General features: G+C 40.6%; 1 protein-coding gene across 11 annotated transcripts in view; it reads left to right on the forward strand.

Annotated features, from left to right (window-relative positions):
- Window positions 1-21,460, forward strand: part of KIAA0586 (KIAA0586 ortholog) — an 83,134-nt gene that overhangs the window by 43,411 nt on the left and 18,263 nt on the right. For 6 of the 11 annotated variants that reach the window (XM_069856750.1, XM_069856740.1, XM_069856748.1 and 3 more), the window contains exons 25-28: window positions 794-928; window positions 2,289-2,469; window positions 5,774-5,913; window positions 11,304-11,387. In XM_069856750.1, coding sequence (XP_069712851.1) covers window positions 794-928; window positions 2,289-2,469; window positions 5,774-5,913; window positions 11,304-11,387 — 540 coding nt within the window. Of the gene's footprint in view, window positions 1-793; window positions 929-2,288; window positions 2,470-5,773; window positions 5,914-11,303; window positions 11,392-21,460 lie in introns of all 11 variants that reach the window. The other 5 variants (XM_069856745.1, XM_069856743.1, XM_069856744.1 and 2 more) reach the window with 3 other exon arrangements.

A 21,460-nucleotide genomic window follows, 5' to 3' on the forward strand; every position in this document is an offset into this window, starting at 1 on the left:
ACACCAGCACATGCTGGGGGATGATCAGTTGAAAAGCAGCATTGCAGAAGAGAACCTGGGGACCCTGGTGGACAAGTTGAATGTGGACCCTTGTGCCAAAGGCGGACACTGTCATCCTTTGCTGCACTGGGAAGAGCATTGTGAGAAGGACAAGGGAGGAGGTCTTTCCCCTTTACTCCATACCGGTGAGGTAGCATTTGGAGTGTTATATCCACTTATTGGCTCTCCACTACAAGAAAGATAAGGATCTATTGGAGTGACTGCAGCAAAGGGTTACAAAAATGATTAAGGGACTGGTGAATCTGTCATATGAGGAAAGACTGAGAGCTTGGATTATTTAGCCTGGAAAAGAAAAGGCTCAAGGGGAATTTTATCAATGTGTATAAATACATGGTGGAAAGGAGTAAGGAAGAGAGAGCCAGACTCTTCTGAGTGGTGCCCAGTGAAAAGACAGGAAGTGGTGGATACAGATTGAAATTCAGGAAATTCCATAAGAAATGTTTTTACTGTGGAGGTGGCCAAACACTGGAAGAGATGCCGCTGTGTGCAGCTGAGTTTGACTTAGCAATCTCTAGAGGTCCCTTCCAACCTCAGTGATGCGAAGTTTAAAAGTACTAGAGTAGCAGTCCTCTTTTCTTCTTCTTGCCTGTTCTCCTTAAACATTCCTGTCCATACGTGGCCATACTCCACTTGTGCACAATTTCCTTTTGAATATCTTTATTTCATCCATCTTACTGCAAAAAAAAACAGGCGTTGCATCATGTGTTATGTGGATTTTGTTTCTTTATTTTAGGATTATGATCCTCCCAGTGAAGGGCAAGTGGTGAGAAGACTGGATAAAGTCTATCACCGGGATCCTGTCATTACTCTTTTAGACAAATTAAATCAAGCACCTGTTGCTGTACAAGAAAGAATGTACCATTTGGAGGTAACTTACAGTCCTTTCCTTCCAATACAGTAGTTTTAAACTCATGCTTTCTTACTCAGAAGTAGGTAAAATATTTCAAGCTTATCCTTCCTGTTGGCTATAGGACAGGTTCATGCACTTCATCTCCTGCTGGAAGTGATCCCACTTCTTTTGGCTGTGTTCTCCTGTAAAACTTTTTATAAACAGTGGATGTTAAGTGTTCTTATAAACAAGTTTGCCTACAGGAAAGCTGAGGAGGGGCTTTTTATCAGGGAATGCAGGTGCTTGACTAAGAGACTAACAGAAAAATATAACTATCTGCATCACAAAGGGCAGAAGTAATTGTCACGTAGAAAATACTTAGATATGTGGAAAATAGTAGTTTGGATGCAATGTCTATTCTAACTGACAGAGATGGAGGAATGTTTAAAGGAAGTGAACTGTGACTACTACTGTATGGTTCATGAACGCCTTTACTTAGAGCAGATCTTGCTTTTTGTGGTTTTATTGATGCATGTGCAGATTCTTCCTTCTGTCTTGGTCAGTTTAGTCTAACTTCACTCACCTCCTTAACTGTTCCTTTGCCTGTCTTTATTTTACTTAATGAGCTCTGGTACATGGACTTAGTGAAAAGCTTTCCACAGTATCAGCTCTGGCTCTCACTGTAATTGTAGCGACGTTTTCTCATCAGCACTGGCAATTACAAATGCTTCTCTAATTTGCTTTTTTCCTTTCCTATAGTCACAGACCGCTCAGTCTGTCCATGCACGACACTAATAAACTCCCCCCCAGATTCTGGCAAGGTGTGCAAGCACACCTTCGGGTTTATGAGAGAGAATATTCTGATGTTACTAGTAATGTCTTAGAATGATACTGTAGGGGTGTGTGTGTATGTGTGTGTTTGACCTTTTTACCTGCATAGAAGTAAGCTGTTTTTTCTCTGCAGGTTCAAAATTCAGAATCCAGACAAATATCTCTATTTTAAGTGCCATCCAAACCTTAAAAATTGAACTTTTTATCTGATGTGCTGTACAACACAGTCAGTAGCTTTTAGGTGGTTCTGATATTACATTAAACATTAAAGACTTAATGTGCTAAAAATATAACTTAGGTTCTGATCACGTTGGGATACCACTAACAAAATCAGTGTAATTCTTTGGCTGTAATTGATTCTTTTCCAGTACTGATAAATGTAGATCTTGCTTTCAAACTCAATGAGATGATGTCTCTTCAGTTTCTGTTTTCTTTGTTCAATGCTAATAGTATATACGTAACTTCATTTATGCTGTAAGAGTTAATGGAATTAGATAACCGTCTGCTTTTGGAAGAAGTATTTTGAGTTTTTGTCTAGCTGCTGTTCTGATGATGCTATTCTATGTAGGATTCTGATGATAATGCTGGGGAGCTCAGTGAAGGTCAAAGACCAAGGCTGACCAGAGCAGAAGAGAGAATCCTGATGGGGCATTCAGTTTATATGGACCATCCATCTGCTCAGACTTCTGGGAACAGACGACACCAGTTCTTCCGTTCCTCGTCACCAGGGCAGGTTGCCCCAGTTGGAGGTACAATTAGACTGTTATTTCTTATCTGTGATATTTATGTAGAGGCTGAGGTTTTTTTCTGTAACAGTATCTGAAATAATTTGAGAGAATATGTTCAAAATCTAGTATTAAAAATTTGCAGGTGGTTGCTGCAACAAAATGATTAGCATTTGTATTCCAAGAACTGGATTTAATTCAAGCCCTGTCTTAACTCTTCTTTGTAATATTCTGCAATTTGAACAAAAATCATGCCAGGTGCCCACTTGCTGACACAAAAGTTGACTTGTAGAGTATGTATTTTATTCTTATAAGTCAAATTCAGTTCTCAAACCCACTTAGTTTGACCATTTTTCTAGTCAGGTTCCATGGGACAGGTATTAACATTGGCAGTTCAAGCTACTTCTCTCCGTCCTCTGACACAGCTCTCTCTCCTGTTGTTTTTATCAGTCCATCAGGCAATGTCTGATAATCAGTTATATATTTTAGCTTCAGGTATTCCTATAACAATATGGAAATCCTTTTTGCCCAGATGGGTAGCTGAGGCACACACACATAATGGCTTATACGCAGATAGTGTAGGGATAAGTAGCTGTGATAACTTTCTTTTCAGCTGAAATTAATGTTCTAACCAATGGCCCATCCTTCCTTCCCCTTATTTTTTTATCTGAGTTTCTGGGCCTACAGGAAAGCTGGGGAGGAGCTCTTTATCAGGGAATGCAGGGATAGGACAAGGAGGGATGATTTTAAGCTGAAAGAGAGGAGATTTAGATGAGATATTAGGAAGAAATTCTTCACAGTGAGGGTGGTGAGGCACTGACACAGGTTACGTGGAGAAGTGGTGGCTGCCCCATCCCTGGAGGTGTTCAAGGCCAGGTTGGATGGGGCTTGGAGCCCCTGATCCAGTGGGAGGTGTCCCTGCCCATGGCAGGAACTGGATGGGTTTTAAGGTCCCTTCCAACCCAAACCACTCTGAGTCTGCAGTTATCTGTATTTTGTTATCTGAAATTTCCTTCTGCTCTAGCTTAATTAAACTGCTGCAAGCATGTAGAAACTCTTCGTTTGATTGACTGTGATTTTAAATATGATTAGACTAAACTGAAGTAATTATTAGGATGCTACAACCCAAGTGTGGTTGCATCGTTTCATCAAAAATTGTGTAAACTAAAGTGATCAAACAGCTGAGTTTGTTCTTTTAGTTTTCACATCTATGAATTTGACAAGAGAAGCGGATCCCACATTATCAACCTGCGACCAATAGAATTTAATGTGTTTGACGTGGCAAAAGTCATCTCAGAGAAATAAGAATATTTGCTTAGTTTTGAACTGATTCACATCTGAACTGGTTATACAGAGAGGTACCTTCTAAAGCAACCTCTTACTTAACACTTTGGGACAGTCAGCCTTGAAAATACGTTCTGGTACATTACATATTGTCGGACTTTTACTTGGAAGTAGATTGTTGAATGTTGTTTGGAGATGGGTTACACTAGGCTCCCTGGCCTCCCTGTTGGAGGACAGTTAGTGTTAATAACACTCTGATGTGGGCATAAATCAGTGATCCAGATCAATCTGTGTGCTCTTAAGTCTCTAACAGTGCTCAGGACCGTATAAAGAGTTAGGAGAGATGCATTCATGGGAGAACCTGTCTATATTTCCTTCTTAGGCAGTCTGTCCTTAGCTTTATATGGCATAATGTGTTTGTATCTCCTCTGTATCTGTTTTTAAAATTTATTTAATTTAACTTAGGATGCTCTTTGTTGATCCTGTAAGTATCTAACACCTATCAAAACCCACTCCTGCATGTGGTAATGATCTATAAACAGTATGTTTCTCTACCAATCTCTGTAAAATATTTTTCCTGTTGTAGTATTTTTTTTAGAGGAGTCAAGTACCCTGAACTAACTGCCACAGGGGAATGTCTTATGCTTTTGTGTCATCTGCAGTCATCCCAGGCTGAGTTCTGTTGCATTCTGATGATGTTCAGTTTAGCTTTCCTCCCTTCCCACCTCTGAACACACAGCACAGTATTTGCTGACATTGTGAAGGAAACAACATCATATAAAAGATAGGATCTACTTTCATGATAAGAGTACTTTCCTATCAGGGAGGAACACAACATCTTCTCACCAAGTCTTTTTGATAGTGATGTAAACACTGAATAGGAAATAATCTCTTCCTGTGGGGAGGTGGAAGCTGGGAAGGAATGATCTGTAATTGTTTCCACTTTGCTTCTAAATCTTTTGTATCCCTCCACTGGTACGTGAGATTGCTTGTCTCGCAGCCTGTTGTGAGTCAGGACCGAGTGCTGCTTTCCGACAGCTGCAACAATTACTGCACAGGTCTGCTTTAATTCAGAATTATTTTTAGGGTAAAATTAAGTAATTGTTACACCAATCAGCATAAACGTTCATCTCTTTCAGGGTGTATAACTCTACATATAGCATTGGTGTGGATACTCAGTGTCTCGATCGGAATTAATCACTCGCAGATGTATCTGTAAGAATTCTGGGCATCGTGTGTTTCTGTGTGGCTTCAGTTTTGCAGCCAGTTTCTATTTGTGTGATGGAAACACGATGTCTGTAGGATGTAGACAGTGGTGCTTATGCAGGTATATAACAGCATCTTGGTCATCAGTCTTTCGTTTACAGATCCTTCTTTTCAGTGCTTAGTTATGGATATAAAAACCAACATGCAAATGTGATGTGGCATATGTAGTCTTAAAGTGAACAATAATTACAGTTAATTAAACAATAATTATACTTAGGCTTAAAATTCGTTCTTCGGCTCTGTACGATAGAAGAAGGCTAAAGTTAGTTTATGAGCTGGCAATATGTTTTCAAAAAGATGGTTTACACACTTGCAGGCTGCAAATGCATGATAAATGCTGCACTGTATAGCAAATGATCCCTTTTAAAAAGGCTATATCCAGGTTTCTTTTCATTCACACAACAGTGAAACATTTTCATGATGAAGCCTTTGCAATCTCTTCCTAATATGCGTGATAAAGCTCATTAAGCATATAATGGTATGATGAACTACACAGCTTTGAAGCTCTCATAAATGCTTTCCGCCTTAGAAATCTACGGATGATAAAACTGATTTATTTTTTTCAATTTCCACAGGCATGTATTTCTTATTTCTTTTTTTCTCCACAAGAACAATTTAAAGGTGATACAATGAGCCATGTAAGGAAGAAATAATTCTCTTTAACATCACATGTCTCATAGTTGAGTCTTAAAAGACTCCACATCCTGCCATATGAGTTGACTGGGAGATTACTGCTCCAGCTCATCGAGGAATTTTTTTCTTTCTTTTTCTCTCTCAGCAGAAATTCTTGGAGATGCAGATACAAGTCCTGGTCCGATGCATATGGCCCAACTGGAAATGCAGCCGGTTTCAGATATTGTTCTGCAAGCAGCCCAGCCAAGCTGCAGGGGGACATCTCTCTGTGAGGATTTGTCCCAGGTAAACTCAAAGGATCTTTTCCGTCATCGGTCAGAAAATGCAAAATAAAGCCTAGGAAAATAAATTTTCCTGTTTTGCTGTGTTGACTGACATCACAGAAGTGGTGCATTTAAAATAACACGTGCAGCTGAGAAACTGAAGTCAGAAGTACATGTGTGTAATAAAACTGGTGGTGTTACAGCAACAGAATCCTGACAATATGCTTTCTGTTAGGTTCAGATAGTCTTTTTTTACCTTTTCTGTGTTTCCTCACAGCTCTCTGGTCTCACAGGAGCTAATACAATATATATTGAATTAAGATAGGGCATTCCGATGTTTGAGATGCCCAGTGCTTCACGTACTGAGGGGTAAAGTGCTAGATATATGGGAGGGGAAGCAACAACAGAGGTTTGACCTCAGCAATTGTAACCCACTGATTCAGCATTTCAGGAGCTTCACTTGTCCTCGTAGGGGCAGGGCTGGAAAGGTGTTGATGATAGATGATGCAGGGTACTTGAGAGGGGAGGAATATTGTATTGATCTCTGCTTGAAACCTATAGAGTTAATCTGTTGTTGCTCTATAGTACGTGCTGTTACCTAGAGATGATTTACATGCTAACTAAAGATAAATTCAAATAGTGAGTGACAAAAGCTAAAAATGAGGTGACAGATTGCTCTTTAATATGTTAAGCTTCACAATGTGCTTGAAAGTAATAATATACTGAAAGTAATAACCATGGTTACTATGTTCATGGATGCATTCTGTCCTTCCCTGATGTTCTATACTAAAAATAACCTGAAGTATCTTATATTGACAGTCTTTAGTTTTAAGTTTTGGGACCTTGATGTGTATTGTGCTGTTGGTGTCTGAGCAGTTCTTGAATTTGTCATCTGAAGTGATGTGTTGCATTTTAAATGTTATCTCACTTTCACTTTGAGATCACAAGAACGTATTATTCCTTGATGTTATTTTTCATAGGAAAGACTAGATTCTGTTGGGGTGAAGCCCATATCCCTGTTACCGTTTCAGTAGCCAAAAGTAAAAGGGACAGAGAGGGTAAAATGTGTTTCCTTCTTTTAGCACTGTTATCTGTGATAAAGAACCCAGTGTTACCTGCATCTCATGCTCTGGAGAATTAGCTGATGAGGTTAGGACTGTTTTTTGTTTACAGATAAATTATAACGTACTGTGCGTAAGATTACCCAGGTACACAGTCTTATCTTGGGTAGTCTCACCTCAGTGTAAGTTTGTCATAGAAAATAGTTACGTATTATCTTATCTTTAATGTGAAGATAGTTATATATTATCTTATCTTTAGAAACCTATTGCATCTGAACCCTTAGCATGGTTTTTTTGCATGCCCACATGTAAAACTCGCCTTCCGTCCAAAACAAACAAGCTAACCTCCAAGCCTTGTGTGTGTGGTTTTGTTTGGTTTATTTTTCTCCCCCAAACAAAATAATTTCTTCCTGTACGTGGTTGTTCCTGACATAAGGCTCTAAGTCACTGTTTATCACTGGCTGAATGTTTAACATTATTTATGAAATGATCATATCTATAAGCGATAACTACAGTAAATGTCTGTCCTGGGGGGGGGTCAAAGATCCTCTACTAAATCTGTGCATCCTTCTCTGAAAAAAAAAACCCAACAACCCTGTACTAGATGATTTGAAAGCTTGTTTTGACAGCATCTCTCTACTAGGTAGAAATGATGAACCTTCTCCCCAGTTTCAATTAGGGATGACATTTATATTCAGATCTATGGCTGGATCTGTTTTGTCACCTGCCTGTGGGAAATAGAATTCCTGTTAACATAAATATCAGCAAAGTGAGAGCAAGAGGTACTCAGGCTTTCAGAGTGATTCATTCTATGCGATGTTCAAGGTGATAATCACTTTAAACTTCTTAAATGATTTCATCCCAAGTTAGTCACTGACTCTCCCATCAGTTGTTTTACATCTTGTTTTTCGTCTCTAGACAGTGTTTTGCCTTCACTGAAATGAGTTTATCAGCTGCGTGGGAAGCAGGAAGACTAATCCATTTTGGGAGCAAAACTAGGCTTTTCATGATGTTTGAGAGGCCAGAGAAAATACTTGGTATTTTTAATGTCATCCAGCTGGGTCTTGGGTTTATCATAGAATCACAGAATGTCCTGAGTCGAAAGAGACCCATGAGGAGCATCGAGTCCAACTCCCATCTCTACATAGGACGCCCCCATCGTTCATACCATGTGTCAGAGGACATTGTCCAAACAATTCGTGAATATTGCCAGGCTTGGCACCATGCCTGCTTCCCTCGTCAGCTGTTCCAGTGCTGTTCCACCCTCTGAGTGAAGATCCTTTTCTAATATCTACCCTAACCCCTCCTCTGGCGCATCTTCCTGCCATTCCCTCAGGTCCTATCATTGGTGGCCAAAGAGAAGAGATCAGTGCCTGCTTGTTTGGTAGAGCTTTGTTCAGATTTAACTGGGAACAATCCTCTTGGATGTTAGGACTTGTTATGGTGTAGATTGAGTGGTTTCTGTAATCTGTCTCGGGAGGATCTTCATTTCCGAGAGGTTGTGGGGAGCAGCGTGGAGCTCCTATTGTGCAAACCACTTGTGTGCTCACTGGCATGGATATGCAGATCAGAGTCTGATGGAGGAGCATTGTCTCTTCATGTAGGGCAGAAGCAAATGTCTTTTAGTTGTGAAGAGTGGAGTCTGTGTGGTCACTCACTCTGTAACTTATGGCTGAAATCATACAGGAATGTTCTTATCTACCCAGATTCTTTGGCTGCTTCTCCATTCCTGGCATTGGGTTTTTGTGAGATTTATATATGCTTTTGGCCACTGTTAAGCAGAATGCCAGACTGAATGCATCTACCGTTTGACCTCTTCTGTCTATTCTTGTGCAACAATACAGGAATTAACTGTTATTTGTGGCCACTTTGCCCTTGTGCTTTTAGCTCTTAAGAAGCAAGAGAGGACTAGGAGGAAGCTGGGCTCATTCTACTGTAGATAAATCATTTTGATCCTGGGAGGGATGTGAACATTGAGAGTCATATTTGTGTGGCTAAACATTTCAAAGATGGTAAATCTAAATATTTTGACGTCCCAAGTGCATTGTTAGACTCTTAGAAAAATCACATTGTTGCAAAATATTTTCATAATGTTCTCTATAAGTATGAATGTTTTTACACAATCAACATTTTTCGAGTGGGATTGTCTCTTTGGTATTCTCATTAGCTTTCATTTTTTAGTATTTCAAAAGACTTGGTTTTTTTAATCTTCCAGGAATGCATAATTTGAGGTTATGAATCCCTGTGTTATCTCTCAGCTTCTCTTTGCACCTTAGTTCAGTTTAAACTGGTTTTTGATTTGTCTTATTAAAAATCCAAACCAAAACAAAAAACCTACTTCAAACAGACTCATGAGTACGCTCTTACGCTGCTTACATTTAATGTTCTGTAACATCGGTGGCCTTCAATCATGTTTCCATGAGACCTTCCTGCTATCAGAAAATCAGCTCAGCTCTTTGTTGTTATCAGCTTTGAATGATGAACAGAGTTGGTCGGCGTCATTGTAGAGGTGCTTGAGTTAGTGTCAATCCTAACGGGTTTATCCATGCGCGCAGTGCTTGTGGAGGTGCTGGCTGGATCTCAGGTGAATGTACATTCAGTGTCATCAGCCTGTGCTCGTCGCTGTGCTGGTGAGTTTGTGTTGGTGCTGGTTAGAGATGACATGCCATCTACAAGTGTAGGGCACTCTGCTTTGCTTACTGGGGAGTGTAAGCAGGTCCATGCAGCTCTTGAGGAAAAGACTGACTGAACAGCTTATCCTTTTGATCCTACTGATTTTTTCAACAGTGTCTTAGATGATCGTTATGTTCATGGGAGGCATGAACTTACAGTGGAGATTCTTGGTATTGTAGGAAACACTTGGTAGCTGAAAAAAATGGGAAACCCTGATTGCGTAGCTGGCACTGTGCTTACTGTTTGCCAGTAATAAAAACTTTTCTTCTTTCACCTGTATTTTGTTTCACTTGTAGCCTCCATGATAGCAAAGGTTTTTTCTTACAGAACTGAAGCATGCTTTCCTTTTCTTCCTCTTGAATTTTCAGGGAGCAAAATACCACTGGTACTTGATCATCAGGTCTTTAAGAGAAGACCCATGCCATTGCTGCTCTGGTAATATAACTTTCCCAGAAGTCATGCAGCCATTCTGTCCATAGGCTCCAAATGCTGTGTGACAATCAAACACTGATGAGCTTTCTCTTCTTCTTTCTTTTTTTAACAATCTTCATTAAAAAATCTATGGAATCAACAGAATAAGTGATGAGATCAAAATTGTCTGTCTTAGAGAATACTTAATTCTTCTATGTCTCTATACTCTGCTTCATGCTTTTTGCGTTTCCTGTCTACACAGAATCATGGAATGTTTTGGGTTGGAAGGGATCTTAAAGCCCATCCAGTCCACCCCCTGCCATGTTCAGTGGGACACCTTCCACTGGATCAGGTTGCTCAATGCCTCGTCAAACCTGGCCTTGACCACCTCCAGGGATGGCTCAGCCACGACTTCTCTGGGTGACCTGTGCCATCACCTCGCCACCCTCACAGAAAAAAAATTATTCTTGAGATCTTGCCTAAATCTCCCCTCTTTCAGCTTAAAACTGTTTCCCCTTGTCCTTTTCCTGTACTCCTTGATAGACAGCCCCTCCCCAGCTTTTCTGTAGGCCCCCTTTAATTACTGAAAGGCTGCTGTAAGATCTCCCTGGCGACCTTATTCCCACGTGTAGTGGAATGTCCTTGGGCTACAAATCGTGTTCCATTTTACACAGCAGATATTGATCGTACTTGATAAATGTCATGTCTCTCTTTTTAATATGCAGAGCATTTTTTGCTTCTCAGAAAGTGTTTCCCTTTAAAGCACTGTTGTAGCCATAGGTCCTGAAGAGCATTTCAGGCAGAGTAGAAAATGTTTTTAATAACGTTGCCAAGGAAATAAATTTTATACTTGGCAAGAGTTTTCCAACCTGTGTGCTGAAATTTTTAGTTTTCTTTTCCCTTTTAATTTTTTACTCAGAGGGATAATACCTAGGGAGAAGTCCTGGGTATTGATAAAAGCCAGAGGAACCGTATGTTCTTTCTGTCACATGCTTTGAGTAGAAACTGAGGGTCTCCTGTGTCTCCAGGTCTAAATGGCACTTTGCCATACTGACTGCTCCCAGGATGTTCATCGAGAGGAAATAGCACTACAATAGGCTAATTCTGATGTGAATTCTTTTGAAGTCAAAAGGAAGGAGAACAAGTGCATATCCTTTCATGAATCTTTAAAAACCACTTTGGATGTTTTTTGGAGCTCCACACAGTTTTACTGTGCTACTACATCATAAGTCAGATTTGTAATATGATTTTAATGTTTGATGTATAGGAGGAAAGCCGAGGAGCTGCACGAGCTGAAACTGTGAGACCCCGAGTTATTCACGTGAGGAAGAAGTCTGAAGAGATGCAACGAGTAGGTAACCCAATGTCAATCAGCAAACAGTTCTTTCAGTTAAGCACATCACTTTTAAATGGTGCATGCTGATGTATAATCAAATTCTGGGAGTTTAAAATTTTGTCATTACTACCAAATTCCGAAAGTTTCCTAACATTTATATGTAGTGTGTATAAATCTATCTACATAGCTTGACATGGTTGGGGTGCTTGGCAGGGGTTGGATATGCATCTGTAGTTAAGTCATAAAATCCTTGCAATTAAGTATTTATTTAAATTTTTATTTGCCTAGTGCATTACAATGTGCATGTTATGTCGTCGACTGAATCTTAATTGCTTTCTAGAATGCTGTTCAGCAAAAAAATATTCATAATGTAGTGATGGATAGCAATGGCTCATACGCATGAAGAAACACAAGATTGCTGGAGGAGAACTGAAGGATAAAACAAAGTTAACATCATGCACACGTGAAACTATAAAGAATTTCAGTGTTAAAATGGCCTCGTTTGCTGTGGGCTTGAAGCTAGTGTGTAACAGAGAGTGATTTTCTTTTGTGGAGGACTCTATAGCCTGCCGTATCCTGGCCTGCATCAAAAGAGGTGTGGCCAGCAGATCAAGGGAGGTGAAATTTCCCTCTCTACTCCACTCTCATGGGACCCTGCCTGGAGTATTGTGTCCAGTTTAGGAATGCCCAACATAAGAAGGGTGTGGAATTGTTGCAGTGGGTCCAGAGGAGGCCACGGAGATGATCCGAGGGCTGGAGCCTGAGGACAGACTGAGAGAGTTGAGGTTGTTCAGCCTGGAGAAGAGAAGGCACCAGGGAGACCTTATAATGGTCCCCCAGTACCTGAAGGGGCTCCAGGAAAGCTGGGGAGGGACTTTTTACAAGGGCCTGAAGTGATAGGATGAGAGGGAATGGCTTTAAATTGGAAGGGGGAAGATTTAGATTAAGATATTAGGAAGAAATTCTTCACGCTGAGGGTGGGGAGGCCCTGGCCCAGGTTGCCCAGGGAAGCTGTGGCTGCCCCATCCCTGGAGATGTTCAAGGCCAGGTTGGATGAGGCTTTGAGCAGACTGGTCCAGTGGGAGGTGTCCTCGCTCATGGCAGGGGGGTGGGATTGGGAGGGCTTTAAGGTCTCTTTCACCCCAAACCTTTCTACGATTCTATGATCTGCATGTAATCATGCTGGTTTGCAGGTTACCTAACAATGTTTGTTAAAAGTGTTAAGGATATTGTATGAGAGGGAGAGAATACTTTTATTTATTGTAGTTCAAGTCAGTGTTAGAATAATATAAACTGTGCACATTGCTGTATTTAATTGTTTTAGCAGATAATAGGCTTATGGAGGTGGCAGAGTGCAATATGGAGCAGTTTTTTTAATCTTGTGTGCTAAGAACAGGAATTGAAAAACCTCCATGCCTACAATATATGCAATTATAATTGCTCCACCCTAGTATAGATGTGTTTTTCCTTTGAGCCCTTTTAAAATAATTCTTTGAATTTCTTCCATTTAATTTTTTTAAAACATCTCATTGAATTGTAATTCTGATGGAACTATTTTGTTTCAACTATTTATAAGCGGTAAGAAAAGCCCTAGGCCAATGTTATTGGTAGTGAGATGTGGAATCTAATTTGAAAACTATGGTTTACATAGGAAGAAAGTCAGGAATAATGTAAAACTTAATGTAAAACTTAACTTCTGTGGACTATTAGTGGAAAGCTTAGAGAGCTGAAGTGGCACATGGTAGTGCATGTGTCTGTTCAGATGTAGGGACATTTATCAACACGTGTTTTTAAACTGGTTAAATAAAGACTTAATTTATTAAAAAAGGGGGGATAATTATTTTAGTTAATAGTGTTGGAAAATATTGCAATGATATTTTCTAATAGGAAGAATGATTCTTTTCCTCTGCTGTTCAGAAAATCCCACTTGCCTAAGGAAATTGAATTTCCAGTAAGTTGAATATGACCTCTAAATTGCCAAAAAGGAAATTATGTGCCTTGCAGGATCAACTTCTTCCCAACTTTAAAAGCAGTTTTCCTTAATAGTGATTATAAGAGTCTGTCTTTTTTTCTTTGTCTTCCCCAACACTTCATACTAAGCCTCAGAGAGAATGTGCAAAGGGGAGATACTCTTCTTAGCACTGTACTTCATGCATTTACACCTCAAATTTAAACTGTCTTAAGCTGTTAACAAGTCAGCCCTTCCAGCCTGTGTCACCGAGTAGGGTGTTAGAGAGGGTTGGAAATGGAGTAAAATATTTTTTATCCAATCTGTCATTTTCTGGAATATCTATCTTAAAATAATTTACCCATAGCGTAAGACAAGGTATATTGGGAGTCTAGATTTAGATGAGATAATTAAAAGAAATGTTTTCCTGTGAGGCACTGGCAAAGATTGCTCAGAGAAGTCATGGCTGCCCCATCCCTGGAGGTGTTCAAGGCCAGGTTGGATGGAGCTTGGAGCAACCTGATCCAGTGGGAGGTGTCCCTGCCCATGGCAGGGGGGTTGGAACTGGATGCCCTTTAAGGTTCCTTCCATCCCAAACCATTCCATGATCCTATGTCTGTGACGGATAAAAATGTGTGACCACGAGATGGCAGCAGTCAATTTTCCTTGAGAGAAATAAACAAACAAAAAAATAAGAGATGATTTATATACCAGGATAATTTAAATCAGATTAAAAGAATACATATTTAATGAGCCAGTAAAAATCTGGAAGATTTGTGAATGGAAACATCTGTCTGTCAGTTTTCACCAGAAGGTCTTGTCTCTATAAGCCTCCCCACAGCAAACTTGATCAGTCAAAAAGTTGAAGGTAAAAATTAATAAGAATAGTTTGAAGGAATAAAGAAAACTTGCAATATGATAATTATATGTGGGTTTAAGTAAATACAGCATTTGAAAATTAAGCACGTCTGCCCACTGTAACTTCAAAGCACCCTGTTTATAAGAACTTCATGTCAAACAGTTGCCTTTACTGAGGTAGCAAGGGAAAATGAGCACTTGCCTGAAAATCGAGAAGCATGTCAGAGGCATTTTATGTATTTTTTTAGAGTTAAAAGGGTAAGTGGTTATGTTGGTGTTAGAGCTTAGAAAATCTGGAGCCCTGAATTCAAGTGTGAATTCAGGGTGTCAGGAGAAAAGGAAAATGGTTTTTGACTTGGGGTTGGATGTAAAAAAAGCCTTTTTGATTTAATTGATAAGTACATGACAAGCCGTGATTCATCTTTTGTCTGTGGTCATAAATACATACATGATAGAGCTTTCTTTTGTTGTTTAGGAAATTTTTGTGGTCTGCAGTGAACATGTGTTTTTACTGAAAGAAAGTTGATTGATGTCTTGTAGTGAAAGCTGAAGTACAGTAGGACTGTTACAATATCATGCCTGAAAGGGTAATGTCTTCTGAAAGCTACATCTGAAAATAAAGCCCCAACATATTATTAATTGAAATGTGTGCTTTTTCTAGACATAGTGGAGACAGTGGTTTGAAAACATATATTTGTAGTATATAGTATACATGCATGTATGTTTTTGGCTTTATTATACCCTTTAATCTTTGTACCATTCTTTCATATATCTTTATAAATGTAATGCGATAGTAATTGTTGCGGTTGGTGAATGCACATATTTTCAGAATACAGGCATTTTCAGGCTCACATGAACATAATTCCAAATTTTTAAATGAAAATAAAGGAACAGGTGGCAATACTTGACTACAAAGTGTTTTTAAACTTTAATTTGAGCAGCTAAGAACCAAGAGGTAGATGTATCTTCACTTAATTATTTTTCTAAGGCACAGACTCTCAAAATAGAGAGCACAACTTCATGGCAGTAATTCCTTTTTATCTTCAACTAGTGAATTATATTCAGGCAGCCGTAAGTACATGTGAAAGTAATACTGGGACACTATGCAATTGGCTTTGGTGCCACAGAGAAGTTGCACAATTGTTTGTGGGAGGAGATGATCTGTGCACTAAATTAACAAGAGGGCAAGAAGCCCATAAAACAGTCTGTATAAAAATAAAGCCTCCAGAGTCCCTGTTCGGAATTGAAAATGAGCTACTTCTGTGTTCATATGGGCGTTATGCTGTATTGAAAATATGGATATAACTAAGTACTTTTTTGCCTCTATCCTTCAGCCAGAAATGACTCTGAGTTAGGTTTTGAGTTATTTATTCTTAAAAGTATTGTGGCATGAGGCAAATGTCTAACAGATGCTTCAAGGAAGGAAGAAGATTAGGATAAGGCTAAAGGTCTTTTTTTTTTTTTTCTTGGAACTGGAACTGTTTTGGTCAAACTCAACAACTATTCTACTGAAAGTTTACTTTCTCCTTAATACCCGGCTGTTTCTTTTTTTGGACTGAATTTCACTAAAGACTTTTGCTAAAGATTGTCCATACTACCCTGAGAATAGCAACAGAGCTGTTCTTTCGCTCTGTAGGGAGTACCAGCACAGCCTGAGAGGTAGTAATAGTTTGCATAGCCTCCATTGCTCCTTGAGTTTGATTAATTTCTAAGAGAAGGTCTTGTAAATCATAGAATCATTAAGGTTGGAAAAGACCTCTGAGATCTTCAAGTCCAACTGTGAGCCCAACACCACTGTGCTTACTATAGACCATGTCCTGAATGGCCATGGCTACACGCTTTTTTAACATCTCCAGGGACAGAGACTCCACCACTGCCCTGGGCAGCCTCTGCCAATGCTTCACCACTCTTTTGGTAAAGAAATTTTTTCTAATATCCAATCTAAACCTCCCCTGGTGCAACTTGAGGCCAGTTTGTCTTGTCTTATCATTTGTTAGCTGGGACAAGAGACCAACACCCACCTTGCTACAACCTCTTTTCAGGCAGTTGTAGAGAGCGATGAGGTCTCCCCTCAGCCTCCCCTTCTCCAGGCTAAACAGCCCTAGTTCCTTCGGTTGCTTCTCATAAGATTTGTGCTCCAGTCTTATTGAAGTAATGAAATCACTTAATTATAATTATGGCATTTTTCAAGCAAATGTCCTGTTAGAGGTTGATGTAACTTTTCCAGTGCTTCTTCAGAACTCTTATTTCTGGTCCCTTTTGACTCTGGCTTTCCCACACAGTTACCTCCCCATGATATCAGCTGGCTCGCTGACATAATTCAGTTAATATATATTACATTCAGCCAAGTCAGGAAATGCAAAGATGAGTTTCCCACAGAAATTGTCTTTTCTGTAAATAGTCGTTGGCTTTTAGGTGCTCTAAGTGGTTTAGAACAACAGTTCTCCAAGATATTTTTGTTTGCTTTTTGTGTGCAAGTGACCATGCCAGTTATGCAACAGCCCATGCGTTGGAAAACATGCGTTTGGGTAATAATGAGTTTTGCACATTATCCCTGCATAAAATCCTCAGTCGCCATAGGTTTTGAATTACTGCAAGTCAATATTTGCCTGTGTTATGTTACATTTGAAACAAGAGTTTTGAATTTCTTGACTTTTGCAGATATTATTTATCTGTTCAGAAGTGCCATTTATATCTAGGGTTGCTTCTTTTCCTACTGAGTTCCTCCGGTTGTTTTTCAGACAAGATGTTAAAACAGAACTGTGATTCTTTCCCAGCTTAAGGCAAGGTCTTGTGTTGAACTGCTACTGTAGACAATGATGTCCTGTTCTGGCTGTGTTCTGCTGCTTCAAGTTTGAGTCCTGAGAAACTCAGGACCAGGAACTGCTGTGGGTTTCTTGAGACTGTGCACATCCTTGCACCTACTCCCAAATTATCTCTTTCTGAGAAATAAACATCTGGTCTCTTAGACCTTTCTTTCCCTTGCTTATATGTGCGAAAGGTGTGAACAACAGGAACGACTAAGAAGTTCAGAGAGCAGCTGAAGCACAAATCTCCTTGGTATGTTTTTTAGACTTCTACAATATCGTTTGATTTAAATCATAGAATCACAGAATCGGAGAATGCTTTGGGTTGGAAGGGACCTTTGCAGGTCGTGTAGTCCAACTGCCCTGCAGTGAGCAGGGACACCTTCAACTCGTTCAGGTTGCTCAGAGCTCCATCCAACCTGACCTTGAGTGTTTCCAGGGATAGGGCTTTCACCATCTCCCCGGGCAATCTGTGCTGGTGTTTCACCACTGTTACTCTAAAAAATTTCTTCCTTATATCCAGTGTAGATCTTCTCTCCCTTAGCTTAAAACCACTATTCCTTGTCCTGTCACAGCAGGCCTTGCTAAGAAGAGGCATCTTAATTGAAGTTCAAGTAATAGATGGAGAAATTAAAAATAAAAAAAAACCAGTTTATACCTAAAGAAGACTGTACCCAGAAGACTGAGTTAGTTCTTCTCTTATTTGTGCCTCCTTTTATTGGCACAGAGGGATACAGCACATCCTTGCTGCTGCAGTATTGTCGACACATTTTGTCTGATATTGTGCTGAGATTTTAGATGTGGGAGGTATGTGCAAAGGCAGAAAACTTACCCTTCTAGTCTTTCCCCAGTGCTCGTAGAGACAATGCTTAACACCCATCATGCACAACTTGGTATATGTTCAAGTTTCCCTTGTACAGTCCAGATGAGAATCAACTTCTGCCCTGTGCTGGTTGTGCGCATCTTTGGAGAGAAGGTATTTTGCACTTTTGATATGTTGGAAAGAATGAAGCAGGAAACTTTGTAGTGTGGGCTTAAGGAGTGTTTCTGTTTAGAAGTGTTGAGTTCAGGAGGTGCAAATGGCATCCCTAGCCCCATTGGGAGGAGTTGAAAGCATTTCTCAGCTGCTTCTTTTTCCCTTTTGATCAGTTCTTTGCATTTAAGTACACTTATTTTGCTGAGATTCAGGTGTATTCCTGTACCAAGTCCCTCCTGTGGGCTGTATACAGCAGGGTTTTTCACTGAAATTCCAGCACCATTTGTTTTATTTTCTGGAGAAGGGGAAAGAGAAACTTATTCAAACTGACATGATCACTACTTAAAGGATTATTTCCTTTGGAGAATAAAAATCCAAATACTTGGATTTTTACTTGTCTTGTTTTCATACTTACTGAGGCTCAAGGTAAATGCCCAGAAATCTCATCTGATTCCCTCTTCAAGCCTAGATTTTAAAGGATTGCTGGTGATCTAATTTAATGACCTATGGTATCCCTCAGAATGTGTTCTATATATCATAAACCTGAAGTTCAGGGCAGTGGCAAAATTAAGAAACCTACTATTTCACTCATACGTGGGGATTGCAATATGCAAATAATGAGGGGACTGTTGAGCCAGCAATGTGTGCTTGCAGCCCAGAAAGCCAAATAAGTGTGGCCAGCAGGTTGAGGGAGGTGTTTCTGCCCCTCTGCTCTGGTGAGACCTCACCTGGAGTCTTGTGTCCACTTCTGGAGTCCTCAGCACAGGAAGGACACAGATTGATTAGAGCAAAAGCAGAGGAGGCCACAAGGATCTGAGTGCTGGAGAATATCCCATATGAGGACAGGCTGAGAGAGCTGGGGTTGTTCAGCCTGGAGAAGAGAAGGCTGCAGGGAGACCTTAAAGCAACCTTCCAGGGGCTACAGGGAAGCTGGTGCGGGGCTTTTGATCAAAGAGTGCAGGGATAGGACAAGGGGGAATGGCTTTAAGCTGAAAAGGAGGAGATTTAGATAAGATCTCAGAAAGAAATGTTTTCCTGTGAGGGTATTTAGGCACTGGCACAGGTTGTCCAGAGCAGTGGTGGCTGCCCCATCCCTGGAGGTGTCCAAGGCCAGGTTGGATGGGGCTTGGAGCAACCTGATCCGGTGGGAGGTGTCCATGCCCATGGCAGGAGGTGGAACTGGATGGGCTTTAAGGTCCTTTCTAACCCAAACCATTCTATGAGTAGCCCCTTTTTCAGCTGGTAAGCTGAAAACACATGGTACTGCTGCATTAAGCATCCAACATACCTTCCCGAGTTTGTGTGTCCTTTTTGTCTCAAAATATCACGTGGTGCCCAGTATGCCTGCCTGCTGAGGATCGTCTGTCTTTATCATGTCATGCAGACACCAGAGGGTTCTGAGGATCTTCTGTTCTTAAGTGTATCTTAATAACGTTCAAGATTTTACTTGCAAGTTTATTAGAATTGCTGTGAAAAATTCCAATTCATGATAGCGTTTGCTTTGCAAACACTGTGACTACCTACAGGAACCAAAGTTGTCTAGACTGCCAGGCAGTTCTGCTAAGCTGCTTGTGGCACCATTGCTTCATCCAAGCAATGCAGATTTCACCATATTTTCCCTTTCCCCCCACCCCTTTTGGCCAGTTTGGGTTTGTTGTTTTGGTTTTGGGGTTTTGGTTTGGGTTTTTTTTTGATGGTTGGTTGGTTTTGTGTTGGTGTTTTTTGTTTGCTTCCTTTTAGTTTTTTTCTAGCTTGTCTCTAGTGGCCAAGCAGAGTTCTCATGAAGAGGAGGATACCTCTTGCTGCTGCATGAAGAGTTGGAATGTATAAGCTGAGAGACCTAAATTGCTATTTCCCCTTTGGCAGGCTACTTTTGATCTTTTAGCAGTTCCAGTTTCCAGCTGTATAAATCCACCTATTGTCTGCCTGTCTGGGGGCCAAGCTAGAATGTGACGCTTTTTCTTTTGTGTAGGATTCTCATGTGGTGGTGAATCAGCTGGAGTCGCTGTGCGTTGAGAGCAGGGTATGGGCTTGATAGCAAGTATTAAATACGGTCTCAAATCCCCTGGACACTAACACGCTCCTCGCCAGTCTATCCAAATTGTGCCAAAGCAGTCTTTCTCACAGCCTGCGTAGGATTCGTAAACACGCTAGGATCTGACTGAAGCAGCTTTGTATTGTGGATTATGATTTGTATGCACTTTTACAAACTTACAGTAATTGCTGTTGCCTTCATTGTAAAGAGCAAAAAATAAACACGCACAATAAACCCCCTAAAATGGGCACCGATCCCACTGGCACTGATCTTGAGTAATGTTGAATAAAAGCAGATGGTAGTGAGCTGACTAGGCTGACCTGCTTTCCCCTTTCATGCGAGCATCGCTTATATAAACGGGGGACACGCACAAAACATTAATGGGCTTGGATGAGCCACCTAAGGACAGAGGCTCCCCACGTATTTAATGCTTACATCAGCCCCAGGGCTGTTTCCAGTTAGCTCTTCTCTGGAGGGAGAAGTTTCTCACAAATTAGTGGTTCCACAGCTCTGGTTTAATAAGAAAGAGCTGATGTGCGTGTAGAAAGTAAGCGTGCTTGGCTGTTCTGTGGCCTGTCTGTTGTGGTAGGTCATGGAGAATCATCAGAACAGTCTCTCCTGAACCTGCTACTCATTTCACAGAATCACAGAATCACAGAATAACCAGGTTGGAAGAGACCCACCGGATCACCGAGTCCAACCGTTCCTACCAAACACTAAACCATATCCCTCAGCACCTCGTCCACCCGTGCCTTAAACACCTCCAGGGAAGGTGACTCAACCACCTCCCTGGGCAGCCTGTTCCAGTGCCCAATGACCCTTTCTGTAAAGAATTTTTTCCTAACGTCTAGCCTAAACCTCCCCTGGCGGAGCTTGAGGCCATTCCCTCTTGTCCTGTCCCCTGTATTTATGTAGATATAATTGGAACTGAAATCCCTTTGCCCATCATCTTCTGTCATAATGTTGCAAAGAGTCATTTGATTTTTACGGGTTTGTGCTACTTTATTTCACATGCCTATTCGTTAGCAGTGATGGCAAATGAATTTAAATTGAGATTGCCGGTTGTTCTAAATGATGGGCCTCACTAAGTTGCAATAACAAGATGTTTTGTAAGAAATAGCATTATCTTTTTCTTGTGCAGCAGGTCATTGGGTTGGAGTTTCTATCTCCAGGAGAATGCTACGGCCTCTGCCAGAGGTTACAGCCTAAGGCAGGCGGTTTGCTGAATAAGATGTGATTCCACTCGTCAGTCGCTATCGTTTTCAGCCTGGTACATGGAGTCAGGAACCGTTCCAGCTGTCTCAGGTAGACCAGTTGCTGGCTCTGTTAAGTTCAGTCAGGAGATGCGCTATTGGATCTTTTAGGATGACCATCCTTGCTTGGATTAACAGTTATTTAAGTAGGTCTCTTACCTTGCATTCCTTTTTTAGTGTGAAAGTTATGTTCCTATTATAAAAGGCTTCG

Source organism: Phaenicophaeus curvirostris, chromosome 5 (genome assembly GCF_032191515.1).
Source record: "Phaenicophaeus curvirostris isolate KB17595 chromosome 5, BPBGC_Pcur_1.0, whole genome shotgun sequence".
In the NCBI taxonomy this organism is placed as follows: domain Eukaryota; kingdom Metazoa; phylum Chordata; class Aves; order Cuculiformes; family Cuculidae; genus Phaenicophaeus; species Phaenicophaeus curvirostris.